The 21,738-nt window shown below is 44.1% G+C and overlaps 1 protein-coding gene across 4 annotated transcripts in view; it reads right to left on the bottom strand.

Annotated features, from left to right (window-relative positions):
* Positions 1-887: 887 nt before the first annotated feature.
* Dnaaf9 (dynein axonemal assembly factor 9) overlaps positions 888-21,738 on the bottom strand; it is a 173,080-nt gene continuing 152,229 nt past the window's right edge. For 3 of the 4 annotated variants that reach the window (XM_045155828.1, XM_045155827.1, XM_045155829.1), the window contains 7 exons: positions 19,518-19,604; positions 10,323-10,429; positions 9,906-9,980; positions 8,892-9,097; positions 7,508-7,573; positions 6,398-6,491; positions 888-5,439 (listed from right to left, as the gene is read on the bottom strand). In XM_045155828.1, coding sequence (XP_045011763.1) covers positions 5,327-5,439; positions 6,398-6,491; positions 7,508-7,573; positions 8,892-9,097; positions 9,906-9,980; positions 10,323-10,429; positions 19,518-19,604 — 748 coding nt within the window. In that variant the 3' untranslated portion in view covers positions 888-5,326. The remainder of the gene's footprint in view (positions 5,440-6,397; positions 6,492-7,507; positions 7,574-8,891; positions 9,098-9,905; positions 9,981-10,322; positions 10,430-19,517; positions 19,605-21,738) is intronic. The other variant, XR_006638495.1, reaches the window with a different exon arrangement.

Genomic DNA, 21,738 nt, shown 5'->3' on the forward strand with positions numbered 1-21,738 from the left:
TTGAATTGGCCCAGCTTCAATTCTCAAGCCACCCTTGTAAAGTAAGATGCAAAAAGACATAGTAGCAAGAGGCCCTGGTACACCCCCCTCCTGCATATAAAAATAAATAAGTTAAAAGTTAAAAAATAATAAAGAAAACCTAGGAGGATAAGTGGTGGAGGTACAGTTCAGTGTTAGAACATATGTCTAGCAGACCACGGGTTCTATCCTATGCAAGTCAGGGTGAGTACTTCATATGAATTTCATCTCCTGTAGGTTCTTGGAGGGCTAGAAAGAAAATGGGAGTCCCAATGACTCTTCTCATAGCAGTTCCAGCCAAGGGGTATCTCAGGTAGGCTGAGAAAGTCATCAGTCCCCAGGGTGCCCCTTCCCAAACCCATTCCAGAGACACTGGACAGTCTCCAGGACAGGCAAAGATGGAGGCCTTGTTTGTTCAGTGATAGTTTATTGGTCCCTTAGCATTGCATTATAATTTCCAGGGTAAATTCACATACACAAGTACAAGTAAAATAATATAAAAATAAGTTGAATGCTACTTTTACATATTTACTGAGTTAAGTAGTGTAATAAATACTATAATAAGCAAAAAGCTTCAATCATACAATTCAGTCTCACTGAAGTTACAGTAGTGTTTGTAAATATGAGTTTTAAAATTTAAGTTACAAATGTTAAAAGCATTGAAAAACTCGTATAAAAGTGAATTTTGGCACGTAAGTGAGCTCTTCTGTCATTAGCATTTGAGCACTGGGGACGACAAGGAAGCCATTTCGCACCTACTTTCTGAGGTACAACTATCGAACTGGTCAGCAGTGGCCTGAACACTTCTAAGTTTATAATATTTGAGTTGAACTTTTCCCTTTTGAAAACCAACCAAAGCAACCTAGAGCTTATTATTGTGCAAAAATTCTCCAAAATCCCAATAGCATTTAGGAGGAAACTTTTTTTTTTTTTTTTGCATGTTTGTAGGCACACATATATGTGCAGAAAACCATGTGTGTATGTACAGACCAGAGGTCAATATTAGGTCTCTTTCTCTGTTGCTTCCCTGCCATGTTGTTATGAGACAGGGTCTCTCACTGAACCTGAGCTCACCAATTCAGTGAGACCAGTTAGCCAGCAAATCCTAGAGATCCTCCTGTCTTTATCTCCCTAGCACTGGGATTACAGGCATGCGCCACCATGCCCAGTATCCTTACGTGGGTACTGGGGATCTGAACTCAGGTCCTCAGGCTTGTGTAGCAAGCACTTGACCCACTGAGCTATCTCCCCAGTCCAAGGAGGAAGCTTTTTATTGCTTACACCCTGAAAGACCAATGTTCAGGGCTCAGGTCAGAAAGCTGAAGAGCCAAGTTGTCAGTGGCACCTTCCTAGCAAAATCCATTTTCTCCAACTTCTGCCTCTTCCCTACCATTAAAAAAACACATAAAATCAAAACAAAACAACTCGTAACTTCAGCGATTTCACCACTATCACACTCACTCTGGTGATATAAAACTGAAGCTGCTAATAGGAAAGTTGGCAGAAAGTATGTAAGCCCCTGGAGGACTGTATCTTTGCTGAGTCCCTGTATCCACTTCTAAGGTCAAAAGCTCAAACACAGTGTTATGGCCTTTCCTCCAGGTCAGCCCAAGACTTTACTCCTTGACCAGAGGAATCAAGTGGATATTAAATGCCAGTCAGAGGCAAGAGGCCCACAAGTTCTGGGCATCAGTGCAGGAACAAGCATGACCCCGCCCAGTCCTCAAAGAGCTCACAGTGCGCTTTTGCTATTCCCTTCACTAGGGGAATAGCAAGTATGCCCAGGAATGCCCTTTCACCAGTGTGCCCCTTCATACTCCCAAGCAGGCTGGGAGCATCTATAGAGGCCTCAGCTAGTTTGCCGTTTTGGCTTTGATACTTTCTTATTTTTTCTTTTAAAATCACAGTTTTGTATTCAAGTTGAGGTAATCAGTTTTCTCTCTCTGAGAGGAATGGAGGCAGTGGGCAGGTTGGTAAGAGAGCATTCCTATGGACAATGGTCAGAAACCAAGTTAACATGTAGTGCAGTCCCACATGGTAGGAGGGCCCACTTTTGTGCCTGCTCCGACCCCTCTTTAAAAACTTTTGTGCAGCAGCCAGGCCAGGACAGCCAAAGAAATGGCTCAAACTCTTAGATTTAGAGCTTTGACTGAAAACTTCACAGTAACCCCTGCAGGAAATGAAATAGTTCCTTGCCTCCCACCCTCCCTTTTCCCTTTTCCCTTTTTCAAGGCTGCTCAAGTTTTAGTTTTTAAAAAGAGCTCAGGGGAGCTAAAGGAAGCTACATTAATACACTGCTTATCAATCAATTGCACTTAAGATCTATGCTGTTGATTCTGAAGCAGAAGCAGGGTTTCATGGGTGCTGGCCTGTGACTAGCCAGGAGACAAAGGCTCTCAGATGTGGGTTCCACAGGAACCTGGAGCATATGGACCTTTCTTACTATAAGATTTCTCAGTGGTGCTTGCAGTTTGGTTGGTTTGTTGTCACATATGGTTGTTTTCCTAATATATTTCACCAACATGCCAAGCCCTTTGATAACTGCTTTTCTACTTTAGCCTGTAGGGCTGTGTGATCAGCACAGGGATCACATATGCTCCATCCTGGCTCTATTCTGTGCCAGGACTCTTTCTTAAAACCCCTCTACATCACAGGACACTATGCTGCTTTTACAAAACTATGTGCTTCTTCCTAGTGCATGCAAAAAGTATATAAAATTAAAAAAGAAACATTTATATTACAAATAGCTGAGGTGCACCAGTCCTAGTAGATATCTCCTAAGTATCAGTGCCGTGACCCTGCCCCCACACTAATTATGATAGCTAGGCCTGGATCATATTAATTCACCTCTGCTGATGAATTCTAACAGGGGTACTGGAACTTTGAAATTCCTGGTCCTCAGAAGCCAGTAAATTTAGAGCTAGGAGCATAATTTGGGGGCATATTTCCTGAAGCATGTGGTTTTCTACAGTAGGGGACAGGGAAGTCGCATGCTAAAGACCAGTACCCCACAAATCATCTGACCCTGGGCCAAGGGTAACCAGTTATAGGACACTCCCTTGACAGGGAGGTGACCATTGCCAGAGGTACAAAGTGAAGGCAGAGGAGAGCTCATGGGGACTGCTGCTCTTAATTCAAGAGCTTTACATTTCAGGAAAGCATCACACCTCCCCTCATTCAGCTCATAAAGGAAATTCCCTCACTTAGAAGGTGCTGTGGATCTCAGGCTGGTCACTGCTGGAGGAGGCAGGGTTTCTCTTAAGTTCCAGCAGTTCCTTTATGTAATGTAAAGGCTTTGCCTCATACGGTGACTCAGCAGCACAAGGGGATTATTTTTGTTATTTTTAGGTGATTTGTTTTTACATGTCACAGCTGTTCCCTGACATGATGGTGAAGGATCCACTGGGACAAGACAGCTGTTGAGCTTGAACTAAGCAGAGCTTAGCCTCTCAGAATCTCCACAGCAGAAAGAGAAGGGTGGTGGCTTGGGCCTGGTAGCTGTGGAATACTGCGATAGCTGAGCAGTGTCTTTAAAGGGACACACAGGATAAAGGCTCTGGAAGTCAAAACCAGAGGAATAGAGAGGCTAGGTGGAAGTGAGAAGTTGCCAGAAGCCTAGGAGTTGGACTAAGCTGGTGGCACTGGTATTTGAATACCTGGAAATGGTAGTTGAGGCTAGGACACATGTGGAAGTGTATGCCCAGAGCACCAATGGATGAATGTCCCATAGGAGACCTGCTGGATGTGGCAGTACATGAGGGATATGGTTTGGGGCTCTCCCATTACCTACAGTTTGCAGCTGGTCACAGTGACTACGTATTTGCTATCCCAGCATTCTGGAGGCAGAGGAAGGAGGACTGCTGAAAGTTTGAGGCAAGTCAGGGTTACATAGAAAGACCCTGTCTCCTTCTGCCCACACAGACAAAGAAAGCTGGTCACATAATTTGCTCCCAGAATGTGGCCCCTCCACACTGGGGCAGGCTTGTAACCATGGCCTTCCAGCCACAATACTCTAGGGCTCTCAGGCATGACCAGCCCAAGGCTCCCTACCTTCTGCTAGGAGTGGGCTAGCTTGGAAACATGCCCAGGGATCTCATGAGACCTGAGCCAAGTATCACCAGCACTATCATCACCCACAGCATGTGTGAAGCCAGTGGTATGTGCCCACTTGGGAGCAAGACTAACCAGGTGCCAGTACCTCTCAACCATTCAAGCTCTCAGAGGTTCACAGATGGCCAGGGTAGGGGCAGCATAGGCCAGGGACAATGGGCCTGCAGTGTGACAGTGGAGGATTCATATGAACACAGGCCACATGAAAGGTTAGCACATTTGGCTCCTGGGTCACTGGCACTGATTCCACATGCCATCCTGAAGCCACCACCTCTGGTGGCTCTGCACCCCTTTCAGGCCTCCCAGGCCCACATGTGCATCTAGCTGACTCCCTCCTATCACTGGAACCCATGAGACTATCTCATCCTTCATGGGAGATCTAGATTGGCATCTGAGGTTCTCACCACACACCTGAGCTCTCAGCCTGACCTTGTAAGATGGGACTTAAAGGATCAGGTGTCTGTTGTGTTGGTCCTACTGCTTAGTAAGCTCCATGAGAAGCAGATCTACCCTGAAGGCCAAGGGTCACGACTTCAGAAGGCACTTGCATGGCCAGGCCTCAGGGCACCTGGAAAATGGACTGTAAAAGGTATCTCCTCAAAATAGGGTGGCTGGGCCTCCACTGCCTATACAAATAGTGGGGGTTTCCCAGTGAATTACTAAGCCTGGGGTGCGATTGAGATTCAACATACACTGTCTTTACAACATGAAAACATCCCTAGTGGGGCATGGTGGTGCATGGCTATAATCCCAGTTCAGCAGGCTGAGACAGGAGGACTATAAATTCAAGGCTAGCCTGGCTACAGAGTGAGTGAGTTCCAGGTCAACCTGGGAAACTTAGTGAGGTGCTGCCACAGAAGTAAAAAGGGTGCTATGGGCTCAGCTGTAGAATGCAGGCCTAGAATGTAGAATTTGCCACTGAGGGGCTGGAGGCATGGCTCAGTACTAGCATTCTAAGGGAGATTCTTTTACCAGAGACTCAGGGGCCCTGAACTGCTGGTGCACACTGGGCAGTCATCTTTGAATACCCCCCAGCCCCAAATCAGTGTTGCCAGTAGTGAGAATAAAGACAGTATGTACTAAGCTGGCAGGCAGAGGGCAAGCGAAGAGACAGCCCCCTTCAGGAGGGGCCTCAGGGAGCACTGGGGTTGGACACCCATTCATTTATCCATCTCTGGTGGGCATGGGTTGAATTTCTCTAGGACTTCTGCTCGAAGAGGTCATGGTACTCCTGCTGCTCCAGCTCACGGTTGTACCTCTCAATCTCTTGGTTGGCTTCTTCTACATAATCATTCATGAATTGGTCCATGACTGCCATCTGGTTAAAGAACATAGCCTTGAACCTGAAAGACAAGGGAGCTTGCCTGGCCCAGAGGGACCTGTGGATTAACAAAGCAGGGGACACCCAAGTCCTTGACTGAAAGCAATGCTGTGGTAAGATGGTGACTGGTGTTGGCAGAAGGCCCTCATGAGGTCCTAGAATGCAGTCATTGGGTTTCACTAGCACATGAAAGCCCATTAGTTTACCCTGCCCATTTTTTCACAGAGGAACTGTTGTACCCAGGCCATTTTCAACTTGTATGTAATGACTTTGTTGACTATAGAAGTTGGTGGCACCAAATCTGCATTTCAACCCTTCCTTGAAAAGTAATATTAGCCAGGTGTGGTGGCGCACACCTTTAAACCCCAGTACTCAGGAGGCAGAGGTAGGAAGATCACTGTGAGTTCAAGGCTACCTGAAATTGCATAACAAATTCCAGATAAACCTGAGCTAGAGTGAAACCCTACCTTGAAAAGCTGAAAAAAAAAAAAAAAAAAGTAACATTACTAACTGCTCAATAAAGGACACATAAGGGCTGGAGAGATGGCTAAGTGGTTAAGGCATTTGCCTGCAAAGCCAAAGGATCCTGGTTCAACTCTTGAGGACCCATGTAAGCCAGATGCACAAGGGGGCGCATGTGTCTGGAGTTCGTTTGCAGTGGCTGGAGGCCCTGGTGCACCCATTCTCTCTCTCTCTCTCCCCCTCCCCTCTTTCTCTCAAATAAATAAATACATAAATATTTAAAAAAATAAAGGACAAATAAAAGATTAACACAGCAAATGCACTTGTGAGCTTTGTCCTATGCCTCTCCCCCTCCAGGACTGCAGAGTCCCACCTGCTCCAAGGGCTCGGCTATGCTGGCTCTGGCATACATGTAGATACTCCTTTACGCCTCCCAGCCTCTCTGCCCCACATCTCACACAAGGACCAAGCTGCTTCCAAGGATACGTGGGTGAAAATCAGTCTTGTCACCAAAGAAGTTCACAAACTGGGTGCCATTGTAAAAGTAGCCTGCAGGTAGGGGGTCAAGGTGCCGTTTCACCTGTTGAAAAAGAGTCCTGTTGGAATTATCTACTTTATATTATGCATTTGGTCTTTGTTTGCAGTGGCTGGAGGCCCTGGCATGCCCATTCTCTCCCTCCCCTTCTCTCTCTAATAAATAAATAAAAAGTAAAAACAAACAGACAAAAAAACATAACAGGTTTTTTTTTTTTTTAGCAAGACTGCCTACTTCGCCAGAGAGAGACAAGCAAGGAATTAACCCCCAGCACTCTCAATTCATGACTCTGATGGTGGTCCTCCTGCCTCTCAGCTGAGGAGCCTTGACAGTTCCTAACCCATAGTCCCATGTCTCACAGTGGTACTGGTTTCATTACACCCTTTCTTGGCTTGTCCTCTTCTCCCTTCTCTCTCTTTCCTACTTCTCTTACTTAGTGTCTCCTGAAACCACTTCCAAAATAAACTATTAGTTCTCAAGTTCTTGTTTAAGTCCTTCAGAGGAACATGCCTTCCAAATGCACACCATGCTATCATGGGCCAGTCCATGCAGGCCCATAGGTGCTAATTACAGGGTCTCTTAGAATACCAGAGTGCTCTTCTGTTCTACTTGGACAGTGACACAAGCCATTATGAGGCCAGGAATAGAGGCTAAGGGTCCGGCTGGCATTTGGAAAGCTGATCAAAGCCCTATCATTAAGTTCTTAATTTAGTTGGCTTTTTTTTTTTTTTTTTTTTTTCCCTAGTTGGATTCTCTGTTTTATCTCAAGGAGAAGTCGTCTGTAACTACTTAGACAGGGTAATAAGACCAGGCTTCCCATGCTCCTCTCACAGGTACTAGCTATTCTCCACTTCATACCCAGGTCACAGAACAGGTGGCCCACCCCCCCTTACTGAAGATGCAAGGCTGGTCAAGCAAGCTTTCCTTTGTGGCTGGAGAGAAGCAAGACTGCCAGCAGAATGCCCTAAAAATAGCCCCTTACTCGGGAAAACCCAAAAGACAGCAATATAAATGCAGACCAGTCTGGGAGTTAAGGGAGAGGCCAGGGGCAGGGCACTCACATGGATGTTTCTGATCTCCTGCTGGGTCAGCATTCCTCTGGTCTTCAGAGCTTTCCTCTGAGGCTTCTGCACAGATGTAGGGAGAAGATAAGTGCAACAGAGTTGATGGAACACATGGGTAGGTGAAGGCTGAAGGCTCTAGGGGTCAGTTACACTATGATCACAGCACAGGGAGACAGCATAGGAACTGGCCTCACCTGGATGATAATCTGCCTATCTGCCCCCTGGAGAAGACCACTTTCACCAGAGCCCTATAAACCATCAGGGAACAAAGCTCAAGTGCCTAGTATTTGGCAAATGAGCTGGATCTTGCCTCTTAGAAGATTCTTTTTTGTTTTGTTTTTTTGAGGTAGGGTCTCACTCTAGCTCAGGCTGACCTGGAATTCACTATGGAGTCTCAGGGTGGCCTTGAACTCACGGTGATCCTCCTACCTCTGCCTCCCGAGTGCTGGGATTAAAGGCGTGTGCCACCACGCCCGGCAGAAGATTCTTATCTCTATGCCCCACTAATGACAGACCTGCAGACAAAGGGACAGTGAGGTCTCCTGGTCAAGTACTAGTTGACTTTATTTAAAGCAGGGTGTAGTGACACACGCCTATAATCCCAGCACTTGGGAGGTTGAGGGAGGAGGGTCTAGAGTTTGAGACTATCCTGGGCTACATGGAGAGAATGCCTCAAAAACAAAAAGGTAAACAATCTACCCCCCACCCAAAAAAAGATCAAACAAAAAAAACTCCCCAAACAAAAAAGCTTAGAGCCCTTACAGCTTGGTGTGGTGGTGCGTGCCTTTAATCCTAGCACTTAGGACTCTGAGTTTCAGGCCAATTTGAGATTATATAGTAAACTCCCAGCTAGCCTGGAGTAGAGTGAGACCCTACCTCAAAAAAACAAAAAGAGCCGGGTGTGGTGGTGCACGCCTTTAGTCCCAGCACTCGGGAGGCAGAGGTAGGAGGATCGCCATGAGTTCAAGGCCACCCTGAGACTACAGAGTTAATTCCAGGTCAGCCTGGACCAGAGTGAGACCCTACCTCGAAAAACCAAAAAAAAAAAAAAAAAAAAAAGCCTTTAGTCTTAACCAATCAGCTGTCCCTCTGGTCCACCTGAGCCAGAAGACAGCCTACCACTATACGGTTACCTTTGTAAGGGGAGGGAAGGCTCTCTGACCACTTGGGAACTTCCAGCTATGGATGTGTTTTCCCTTGGCTGGGCCTGGGCTCAACACAGTATTATTCCTATTCCTAAAGTGTCCCTAAAAGTGCTGGCTGAGCCTTGAGGTATGGATCAAATAGTGGGGAGGAAGGGAAGAGGCTGGTCAAGGTTATCATTAGCCCTGGGATGTACTAGTGATTTCTGTGCCAAATGTGCCTGGATTTTACAGTTCACCTGCTTAGCTGACTGTCGTAGCCAGTCTTTAAGGCTCTCCTCTTTCAAAGAGCAGCCGATGAACACAAGGTAGCAGTCTGACTGCCTGTTGTTGTCTTGAGGTGTGCTTCTTGAGTCAGGGGGTGGCACAGGTCCCTCCAAAACTGGCACAATGCTCAGGGAGTTGGCCAGAGTGTTATAGCAGATCTCCATGGTCCTTTCAGAGTCTGTACATAGAACACACATGTCTGATACTCAGACCAAAAAGAACACTACACAGTAATGATGTTGACAGTTGTAAAAGCTTCTTACGATCTGACATGACTGGTGGTGGAAAGTTAGAAAGGATGGAATAAGAGAGGGAAGAACTGAAGTAGGGGATCAGACAGACACTATTAACTGTGCAGGGGAATACAAGAGGAAGAAAAAGCCTGCAGGTGAGAGAAGCTGGACGCCTCACATGTCGCATTTGCAAGGCTGTAAGGGAGAGGTGTCTACACTGATGACACCCAGGGAAGCACCAGCTTTCCCCCAATGGCTGGATGAAGTGTCTGGCTATGACAGAGCCTGGGGCAGGAACCTGAGGAGAAGTCGATTAACCAAGTAAAGCTCAAAGACTGGTCAGACAGCCTGAGAGTTGGAGAGCTCAGTTTTGGGCAGTCCTGGTGACAGGTCAAGAAGGAGGCCTAGGAAGGGGCCATGGGTGACTTAAGAGAGAGGGGTGTGAGTGTCCGGAATGAGGCAAGTCAAGGAGCTGTGAGTAGAGACCAGAGAATATAATCCAGGGACAGAGGATACCAGAGGAGGCTGAAATTCCCTTCACTGTGAAGTAGGAAGATCTGGGGAAAATAGTCTTTGAGGTATCTTCCCATGGGGCAGAACCGTGCCAAAAGAGGTTGGTGGTGTAAAGGCCAGAAGAGGGTGTGTTGAAGCACACATTAATGGTCTACAGAGTACCAACAGATACTACAGGCTCACACCATGAGCTATGAGTGCTCCATACTATAGGGCTTTCAAGTCTAACCTCCCAGTTACCTGAAAACTTCACTTTGCCAAGGATGTGGTAGATATTTCCAGAGAAGGGACTTGGCTTCATGGAAGACTGAATTGCTGGTAGAGAAAAAGGACAGGGATGTCACCTATTAGAAGCTGAGGTCAAGTTTAGGGCAGTACATCTTGGAGGTGTTCTCAGGTCTAAGATTCACAGTTTCTAACCCCACCTCCTTCCTCTCCAGGACCTCTGGCACTATTCCAAGGGATGGGAAAACTCTTCCAATACAGTGGAGATAAAACCGTGTGGCTATGCACCATCAGAAATTAGGGGATTCCTGGCTCCTTAAATCCTTCTGTAGGGAGAAGGGATAACACACACAACTGAAATAGTGCCAAGAGACAGGACAACTTGGGGTGCTCTTTCACTAGGGTAGGACAGATATTCCAGCCAAGGCTTACCTTTACACTTGGTCACAAAGCGAGTCTTTTCCAGAGGACGGCCAAACCATACACATATCTGAACCATTAGTGGAAAGGCAGATCCGGCATCAAATTTACCTTCATACCTTAAGACATTTAAAAAAATTAAGTACAAGTATTTGGGTTTTTTAGTGTTATTACATACTGCCTTGGAATGAATTACATCATTTATTCTATGATATTTGATATTCCCTTAATTGTAAACTGAAACATTTTCATATAAAACATTTTATTTACTTTGTTTGTTTATTAATTGAGGTAGGGTCTCTGGCCCAGGATGACCTGAAATTCACTATGTATTCGCAGGATGGCCTCAAATTCACTGTGATTCTCTTACCTTTACCTCCCAATGCTGGGATTAAAGGAGTGTGCCACTGTGCCTAGATTTTTTTTTCTTCCTTCCTGAGATAGCATCTCATGTATCTCAGACTTGCTTTGAATTCAATTAAGTACTAGAGGATAACCAACTCCTTATCCTCCTTCCTCTACCTCTTGAGTGTTAGGATTACAGGTGACAGAAGACCTGGTTTCTTTGGTGTTGAGGATCAAACCCTGAGCTTCATAAATGCTTGACAGGCATTCCACCACCTGCCCTCCATATGCAGCCCCTATAGAAATATGTGCATACACACACACTAAACAAATTAAGTGGGGTGTTGATAACATCTTCGTAAAGGTAATGTCTCCTTTTCCCATCCAAACAAGGCATTTGGAGACTGCTTCTCTAGGTTCTGATGTCTGAATCTTTTTTTTTTTTAATATAACTCTTTATTTTTATTTATTTGTAAGCAAAGAGAGAGAGAGAATGGGAATGCCAGGGCCTGTAGCCACTGCAAACAAACTCCAGATGCATGTGGCCCTTGTGCATCTGGTTTATGTGGGTCCTGGGATTAATCAAACCTAGGTTCTTGGGCTTCACAGGCAAACACCTTAACCACTAAACCATCCCTCCAGTTCCTGATGTCTGAATATTTTAAAAATAATATTTATTTATTTATGAGACAGAGAAAGAGGCAGAGAAAGAATGGGCCCGTTAGGGTCTTCAGCCACTGCAAATGAACTCCAGACACACACACCACCTTGGGCATCTGGCTTACATGGGTCCTGGGGAATCAAACCTGGGTCTTTTGGCTTTGCAGGTAACTGCCTTAACTGCTAAGCCATCTCCAGACTGATGTCTAAATCCTTATGGGAATTTGGAAGGATATATGAAAGAAATCAAGGTTTCTGCCCAGATTATAAAGGAATTGTTTCACTAGGAAAGGTGGAAGTGGAGTTGATGGTAACAGGGCTGTGGAAGGGAAATGGTTAAGAATGTTTGTATGCCACCAAGCTGATATCCTGAAATCAAAGTCTGTTCCATCTGAGGCACTGACCTGATTCAAGTGGGAGGGAAGCGGCCCACAGGGATGAGTAGAAAAGCAAGGATTATCATTTTGTTAAAAGATGAAATATTTTGATTCCTTAATAAGAATTCAAAAGGGAGGGCCTGAAGGATGATTTCCCCCCTACTCTGGGTCTCACCCTAGGTCAGGCTGACTTGGAATTCACTCTGTCCCAGGAAGGCCTCGAACTCACAGTGATCCTCTTACTTCAGCTTTATGAGTGCTAAAAGATTAAAGGCGTATGCCACCACGCCTGGCTGAAGGATGATTTTTTTTTTTCCCAAGATAGGGAATCCCTAGCCTAGGCTGACCTGGAATTTATTATGTAGTCTCAGGGTGGTCTTGAACTCATGGCACTCCTCCTACACCTCTTGGGCCACCACACCCAGCTTGAAGGATGATTTTTTAAATGTTTTATTTATTTATTTAAGACAGAGGCAGGGAGAGAGAAAGAAAGGGAAAGAATGGGCACACCAGGGCTTCTAGCCACTGCAAATGAACTCCAGACACATGTGCCACTTTATGCATCTGACTTTATGTGGGTACTGAGGCATTAAATCCTTAAGTTTTACAGGCAAGTACACTGAGCCATCTCTCCAGCCCCAGGATTTCTTTTTAAGGTCCCTCACCCCTAATTCTCTAGAAGAAAAGCAATGACTTTATTTTACTTACTTGACAGAGAAAGAAGGGGGGGGGGAGAGAGAGACAGAGAGAGACAATGGGCACACCAGGGCCTCCAGCCACTGCAAACAAACTCCAGACATGTGTGACCCCTTGTGCATCTGGCTAAGTTGGGTCCTGGGGAATCAAACCTGGGTCCTTTGGCTTTGCAGGCAAACGCCTTAATGGCTAAGCCATCCCTCCAGCCCAGTTCTTTCTTTCTTTCTTTTTTTTTTTTTCCTCCCTAGGTAGGGTCTTGCTCAGGCTGACCTGGAATTCACTATGTAGTGTCAGGGTAGCCTTGAACTCACTCATGTCGCTCCTCCATGCTGGCCTTGAACTGGTAAGTCTTCTATCTCTGCAACCAAGGTGCTAGACTTATAAGTCTGGGCTATCATGCCTGGTTCTACCTGGCTCTTTTTATTTTTATTATTATTTTATTTATTTACTTATTTTTATTTATTTACTTGAGAGTGATGGACAGAGAAAGAGGCAGAGAGAGAGAAAGAGAAAGAATGGGCACACCAGGGCCTCCAGCCCTTGCAAACAAACTCCAGATGCATGTGCCCCCTGGTGCATCTGGCTAACACGGTTCCTGGGGAATCGAGCCTCGAACCGGGGTCCTTAGGCTTCACAGGCAAGCGCTTAACCACTAAGCCCTCTCTCCAACCCTACCTGGCTCTTTTTAGCTAAGATAGTTGTCTTCAGGTGTAAGAAATCAAACACTTACTTATTCATTACTTAAGTGTGATATGATCTGAATCAGAGGTTTCTATTAAGAATATGGCTGGGCTTGAGAGATGGCTTAGTGGTTAAGATGTTTGCCTGCAAAGCCACAGTATCCTGGTTTGACTCTCCAGGACCCATGTAAGCCAGATGCACCAGGGGGCGCATGCATCTGTAGTTCGTTTGCAGTGGATGGATGCCCTGGAGCTTCCATTCTCTCTCTCAAATAAATAAAGATATAAATAAAAATATATTAACAAAAATATTTTTTAAAAAAGAATATGGTTGAGGGCTGGAGAAATGGCTTAGTGGTTAAGGTGTTTGCCTGTGAAGCCAAAGGACCCAGGTTCGATTCCCTAGGACCCATATAAGCCAGATGCACAAGGAACACATGCATCTGGAGTTTGTTTGCAAGTGGCTAGAGTCCTTGGTGTGCTCATCCTCTTTTTCTCTCTCTTCTTTCAAGTAAATAAAATTAAAAAAAAAAAAGGCTGAAAACCCTTTTACTTTATATACTAATTAATCTGAGTTTTTTTTTTTTTTTTTTTTTTTTTTTTTTTGAGAATAGGGTCTTACTGCAGCTCAGGTTGACCTGGAATTCACTATGTAGTCTCAGGATGGTTTCAAACTCTTGGCAATCCTCCTACCTCTGCCTCCCAAGGGCTGGGATTAAAGGCATATACCACTACACCCAGCCTGATTTTTTTTCTTTTTTTCTTTTTTTTGAGGTAGAGTCTCACTCTAGCCCAGGCTGACCTGGAATTCACTACATAGTCTCAGGCTGGCCTTATACTCAAAGCTATCCTCCTACCTCAGCCTCCCAAATGCTGAGATTAAAGATGTGGTAGTACTATGCCCAGCTAGTTTTTCTTTGTTTTTGAGACAGGGTCTTGTTATGTAGTCTATACCTGGCTTGGAACTCATGGCAGGAACTAAAGAGATGGGCTTACTGATTAAGGACCTTGCCTGTAAAGCCTAAGGACCCAGGTTCAATTCCCCAGTACCTACGTAAGCCAAATGCACAAGGTGGTCCATGCATCTAGAGTTTACTTGCAGTAGCTGGAGGCCCTGGTGCACCCCCCCTCAAATAAATAAATAAGTAAAACATATTTATAAAAAGCTTGTGGCAGCTGACAGAAAGCTATAAGAAGCCATTCTACACGTAGCTCAATGGGAGAAAGAGATACCACCAGTGAAGATACTCAACAGTGGACACTGAAAGCCTTATAATTGGTCAGCCAGGCCAATGAGCCAATGGGTGCAATAGTGGCACCTCTATCATGGTGGTGACCAACTGCCCTCCAATTGGACTGGAGGCCCACTCCATGGGAGGGAATACATCCCTGACACTGAAAACTTAAAACAAGGGTAGTCATGAGCCCTAGGTGTGTAATATCTGCTGATGTCTGGCTAAATGTATATACTATGCTTATCAAACTGCCCAGTAAGCACTTCTCTTAATATTCATACCCTTATATTAACACTACTCTCGCTTTGGATAGAGAATCTTCTCTTTTCAGATGGCAGTGACCTTGGGACGACTCAGAAGGTATCATAGTGCTGGAAAGAAGTGACTGGAATACTGAGTAACATCTCGATCACATCTTCCAAGACTCAGGGTCTAATGTGGAAGAGGTGGCAGAAAGAATGTAAGAGCCAAAGGAAGGGTAGGACTCCTTACAAAGTGCTCCCTCCAGACATAAAACGGCCTGGATATCCATGACCTCACAGTGCCTGATACTACCTACACAAGACCATCATAATAGGAGGAAAAGATGATAACATGAAAATAAAAGAGAGACTGATTGAGATGGGGAGGGGATATGATGGAGAATGGAATTTCAAAGGGGAAAGTGGGGGGGGGAGGGTAGTACCATGGGATATTTTTTATCATCATGGAAAATATTAATAAACATTGAGGAAAAACAAACAAACAAACAAACAAACAAACAAAAACAAACTTGTGGCAATCCTTCTGTCTCAGCCTCCAGAATTCTAGGACTATGTGCCAACACTCCTAGCTCCTGATCTATTTATTTATTTATTTATTTATTTTTTTGGTCTGGGAGTGGTGGCGTGTGCCTTTAATCCCAGCACTGGAGAGGCAGAGGTAGGAATATGGCCATGAATTTGAGGCCAGTCTGAGACTACACAGTGAATTCCAGGTTAGCCTGGGCTAGAGAGAGACTGTCCCTACCTCAAAAAAACAACAAAAAAAAATTTTGTTTTTTCGGACAGCCAGCATGGTGGTGCATGCCTTTAATCCCAGAAGGGAGACAAAGGTAAACCCCATATCAAAAAACAATAAACACACAATAAGAAAACAACAAAGGGGGGCTGGAGAGGTAGTTCAGTGGTTAAGGCACTTGCCTACAAGGCCTAAGAACCCAGGTTTGATTCCCAGTACCCATGTAAAAGCCAGATGCACAGAATGGCACATACATCTGGAATTTATTTGCAGTGGCTAGAGGCCCTAGCATGCTCATTCTTTCTCTCTCTCTCTGTGTGTGCTTGCAAATAAATAATGTTTTGTTTTTTGTTTTTCAAGGTAGGGTTTCACTCCAGCTCAGGCTGACCTGTAATTCACTGTGTAGTCTCAGGGTGGTGTTGAAATCAAGGCGATCCTCCTACCTCTGCCTCCCAAGTGCTCAAGTGCTGGGATTAAAGGTGTGTACCAGCCATTTTTTTTTTTTTTTTTTTGAGGTAGGGTTTCACTCTAGCCCAGGCTGACCTGGAATTCACTCTGTAGTCTCAGGATGGCCTCGAACTCACTGGGATCCTCCTACCTCCGCCTCCTGAGTGCTGGGATTAAAGGTTGTGCCACCATACTCGGCAATAAATAAGTAAGTAAGTAAGTAAATATATATATATTCATTCATTCATTCATTCCAGGCTGACCTGGAGTTCACTATGTAGTCTCAGGGTAGCCTCTAACTCATAGTGATCCTCCTACCTCTGCCTCCTGAGTGCTGGGATTAAAGGCATGCACCACCATGGCTGGACAAAAAAAAAAAAAAAAAAAAAAACCACAAAAAAACCAATAAACAACATTTTTTTGCCTGCAAAGCCAAGGGGCCTTGGTTCAATTCCCCAGGACCCATGTAAGCCAGATGCATAAGGTGGCGCATGTATCTGGAGTTCATTTGCAGTATCTAGAGGCCCTGGCGCGTCCATTCTCTCCCCCTAACCTCTCTTTCAAATAAACAAACTAAAATTTAATTTTTTTTTTTTTTTGGTTTTAGGAGAAAGGGTCTCACCCTAGCCCAGGCTGTCCTGAAATTCACTATGTAGTCTCAGGCTGGCCTCAAACTGGCTGGCCTTAAACTCACAGCAGTCTTCCTAACTCGGTCTCCCGAGTGCTAGGATTAAAGGCATGCACCACCACAACCAACAGAAAGAGAAACAGGGGAAAGAATATGGACACACCAGGGCCTCTAGCTGCTGCAAACAACTCCAGATGCATGTGCTACTTTGAGTATGTGGCTTTATGTGGATACTGGGGAACTGAACTCAGGTCGTTAGGCTTTGCAGGCAAATACCTTAACTGCTGAGCCATCTCTCCAGCCCTGCTTTTTTTCCCTCAATTTTTACATTTTCCATGATTATAAAAAATATCCCATGGTAATACCCTCCCCCCCCCACTTTCCCCTTTGAAATTCCATTGTCCATCATATCCCCTCCCTATCTCAATCAGTCTCTCTTTTATTTTGATGTCATCATCTTTTCCACCTCTTATGATGGTCTTGTGTAGGTAGTGTCAGGCATTATGAGGTCATGGATATTCAGGCCATTTTAAGTCTGGAGGGAGCATGTTGTAAGGAGTCCTACCCTTCCTTTGGCTCTTACATTCTTTCTGCCACCTCTTCCACATTAGACCCTGAGCCTTGGAAGGTGTGATCAAGATGTTAGTTAAAAAAATGTTTTATTATTTATTTAAGAGATAGAAGGAGAGAAAAAGCAGACAGGGAGTGGGCACGTCAGGGCCTCTAGCCTCTGCGCCCCATTGGGCATCTGGTGTACATGGGTCCTAGGGAATTGAACCTGGGTACTTTGGCTTTGCATGCAAACGCCATAACTGACAAGCCATCTCTCCAGCCTCATTCCCACCCCACCTTTTTTTTGAGGTAGGGTCTCACAATTCACTCTGTATTTTCAGGGTGGCCTCAAACTCTTGGCGATCCTCCTACCTCTGCCTTCAGAGTACTGATTAAAAGCATGCGCTACCACACCCAGCTCTTTTTATTTAAAATTTTTTTTTTGTTTATTTTATTTATTTATTTGAGAGCTACAGACAGAGAGAGAGAGAGAAAGAGGCAGAGAGAGAGAGAGAGAGAGAGAGAGAGAGAGAGAGAGAGAGAGAGAGAGAATGGGTGTGCCAGGGCTTCCAGCCACTGCAAATGAACTCCAGACGTGTGCACCCTCTTGTGCATCTGGCCAACATGAGTCCTGGGGAATTAAGCCTCGAACCTGGGTCCTTAGGCTTCACAAGCAGGTGCTTAAGCGCTAACCCATCTCTCCAGCCCACCCGGCTCTTTTTAAAAACAAACAAACAAACAAGCAAAAACAGAACAGTGTAATCTCTTTATAAGTGGTACTAACAACTGATGTGGTATGGAAAGTGCAGAGTGTGCCTGGCTAAGTAAGGTAACAGACAGTTCAGACAAGCATGAGAGATGAATTTTGGTCAACATTTAACAATGTTATCCTTTAAACTTTTTTTCCTAAACCTATAGAAATCAACTGTCCATTCTGGGCATGGTCAGCTGCAGCCAAGGGTTAAGAAAATAAGCTAGGGCTGGAGAGATGGCTTAGCAGTTAAGGCGCTTGCCTGCAAAGCCCAAGGACCTAGGTTTGATTCCTCAGGACTCACATAAGTCAGATGCACAAGGTGGTACATGTGTCCGGAGTTCATTTGCAGCGGCTGGAGGCCCTGGCGCACCCATTCTCTCTCTTTCTCTCTGTCAAATAAATAAATAAAAATAAAATACAGATCACCCAGAGATTATATAGTGAATTCCAAGTCAGCCTGGACTAGAGTGAAATCCTACCTCGAAAAACCAAAAAAAAATAAAATAAAAATAAAATAAATAAATAAATAAAAAAATAAAAGAAAATAAGCTATGGGGCTATGCATGGTGATTCAAGCCTGTAATCCCAGCTCTCAGGAGGCTGAAGTAGGAAGCCCAGAACAAAGTCACCCTCAGTTACATAGCTAGTTGGAGGCTAGCTTGGCCTAAATAGTGAGATTTCTTTCTCAAAAACAAAAGTGGGCATAGGGACTGGAGAAACAGCTTAGCAGTTAAGGCATGTGGTGATTTGATTCAGGTGTCCCCCATAAACTTAGGTGTTCTGAATGCTAGGTTCCCAGATGATGGAGCTTTGGGAATTAATGCCTCTAGGAGTGAGTGTATTGTTGGGGGCGGGCTTATGGATGTTATAGCCAATTTCCCCATGCCAGTGTTTGGTACATTCTCCTGTTGCTATTGTCCACCTTATATTGGCCATAGGGTGAGGTCCATCCCTTTAATCTGCTCATGCTATTGTTTCCCCTGCCATTTTGGAGCTTCCTCTCGAGCCTGTAAGCCAAAATAAACCTCATTTTCCCAGAAGCTGCTCTTGATTGGGTGATTTTTATTTATTTTATATATATATATATATATATATATATATATATATATATATTTTTTTTTTTTTTTGGTTTTTCGAGGTAAGGTCTCACTCTAGCCCAGGCTGACCTGGAATTCATTATGGCTGGCCTCAAACTCACAGGGATCCTCCGACCCCTGCCTCCCAAATGCTGGGATTAAAGGCATGCGTCACCACACCTGACTGATTTAATTTTTATTAATTTATATTTACATTACATTCAGTAGCTATGTGGCTAATGGTGGACCACACCCAAGAGCAGAGTGGTGGAACAATGTTCATTATGAGTATTCTCTTATGTTTTGGTACAAATATAATGATAGTGAACTCTGAACATGCTCTCACCTCTCCTTTCTGCTGGGGACAGGTTCTTGGGCTGGCACACATCCTTCCCTGGGCTTCATCAACAGGAAACCCTACATGACTGACTACTCTGCAGAGCTACTCTTTCACCTGGGGAGAATATAATTCTTTGTATCATGCCAGTCGCCTCATCCTCACTATAGGAAATACAAGGGACCTCTGCACTTGGTGCTTACACATTGACCTCAACATTCAAGAAAGTTTCAAACGTGGGGCTTAACACATGGAACACTGGACGCTCTAGCAAGGCTAGGGCTACTAGGATATGGCAAACTATCCTAGCTAATAGGTGACACTTACAGAACATGTCTCATACTGTCATTCTTTTTCCCTAAAGATATATAAACCACTGGGCTTATAATTTTTAAAATTACTATTCAATGATAATACTTACCAGCCAGGAAACATTAAGTATCGAGATCGTAGCATCTGTGGACTTGAAAAACTATTTTCTGAGAGAATCAGCTCAATGTCCTCATTCCTTTAAAAACATACAGAAAATACCCAAGTTAATTAAGATTGTCAATCTTTTCAACCCTCCCCCCCTTTTCTTGTTTTTTTCGAGGTAGGGTTTCACACTAGCCCAGGCTGACCTGGAACTTACTTTGTAGTCTCAGGGTAGCCTCGAACTCATGGCGATCCTCCTACCTCTGCCTCCTGAGTGCTGGGATTAAAGGCCACCACACCCGGCTTTTCACCCTTCTTATATACAAGTACACATGCATGCATTTTCTTCTGTCAAAGACCATGCAAATTAGCTGAACTGAGATAGTTCAAGCTTCATACTTCAGTATGTATCTCTTCAGAATAAAGATATTCTCTTAGAGAACATATCTGATCAGCACTAGCACTACCAAGGACCTTGTTAGAAAAAGAATCTCAGCCGGGCATGGTGGTACACGCCTTTAATCCTAGTACTCAGGAGGCAGAGGTAGGAGGATCTCCAAGAGTTCAAGGCCATCTTGAGACTACATAGTAAATTCTAGGTCAGCCTGGGCTAGAGTGAGACCCTACCTCGAAAAACAAACAAACCAAAAGAAAAAAGAAAGAAAGAAAAGCAGAAACTCAGGTCCACTGAATCAGTAACCTATGTTATCAATATGTCATTTTTCAAAAGAAAAGAAAACAAACACTTATAGATCCATAGATTTACACCCTCTTTCTGAACGAAAGATTGTAAGTAAAACATTATGGGGTTATGAGAATGGAAGGAACTAAAAACAGAACCTAGATAGTCTTTTAAGATTTAAATCTGGTTTTTAGATATTTCAAGAGTAATTACCAAAAAAAAAAAAAAAGATTCCTTGAGCCCGAGGAATTCCAAATTTGGAGATGAGCATACCTATCTTGCTCTACCAAACATTTCAAGTCTGTCAGCTGAATGAACTGTACTCTATCCTTAACTATCAGCAAAAGATGAGTAAAAGCTTGTTTTCATTATTAATCAAGAAACAAAATTCATTCTTTCAAGAGGTTTAAGCTACTGTGTCTATTATGATTGTCTCTCTTAGAAAGTAATATTCTTTCTCTTTCATTCCTGAAATAGTTCATACTCAAGCAAGTCATAGGTAACTGTTGGTAAGTTATAAATAGCTCTTTTGTTGTGCATATAAAACATTCCTATAGCCTTTAAACTGTCTTTGACAAAAATTTTTAAATTAATGGTAAAGTAGTTGGAGTCTGATGGTACATAAGTTCTTTACTGACTGACACCTAGCAGAAAGGGTGAAATGTAAAATGAGAAACTTCTACTAACAAAACCATGTGACATTTTAGCCAGGTGTGGTGGTGCGCACTTTTTTTTTTAATTTTTATTAACATTTTCCATGATTATAAAATATATCCCATGGTAATTCCCTCCCTCCCCACCCCCACACTTTCCCATTTGAAATTCCATTCTCCATCATATTACCTCCCCATTACAATCACTGTAATTACATATATACAATATCAACCTATTAAGTATCCTCCTCCCTTCCTTTCTCCACCCTTTATGTCTCCTTTTCAACTTACTGGCCTCTGCTACTAAGTATTTTCATTCTCACGCAGAAGCCCAATCATCTGTAGCTAGGATCCACATATGAGAGAGAACATGTGGCGCTTGGCTTTCTGGGCCTGGGTTACCTGACTTAGTATAATACTTTCCAGGTCCATCCATTTTTCTGCAAATTTCATATAACTTCATTTTTCTTTACCGCTGAGTAGAACTCCATTGTATAAATGTGCCACATCTTCATTATCCACTCATCTGTTGAGGGACATCTAGGCTGGTTCCATTTCCCAGCTATTATAAATTGAGCAGCAATAAACATGGTTGAGCATGTACTTCTAAGGAAATGAGATGAGTCCTTTGGATATATGCCTAGGAGTGCTATAGCTGGGTCATATGGTAGATTAATCTCTAGCTGTTTTAGGAACCTCCACACTGTTTTCCACAATGGCTAGACCAGATTGCATTCGGTGGTGCGCACTTTTAATCCCAGCACCTCCCTGAGACTCCATAGTGAATTCCAGGCCAGCCTGGGCTAGAGAGAAACCCTACCTAGAAAAAAAAAAAAAAAAACTTACATTTTTAAAATATGGATAATACTAAGCAAACACCTTTAACCACTGAG

This window comes from Jaculus jaculus, chromosome 8, assembly GCF_020740685.1.
Source record: "Jaculus jaculus isolate mJacJac1 chromosome 8, mJacJac1.mat.Y.cur, whole genome shotgun sequence".
Classification (NCBI taxonomy): Eukaryota; Metazoa; Chordata; class Mammalia; order Rodentia; family Dipodidae; genus Jaculus; species Jaculus jaculus.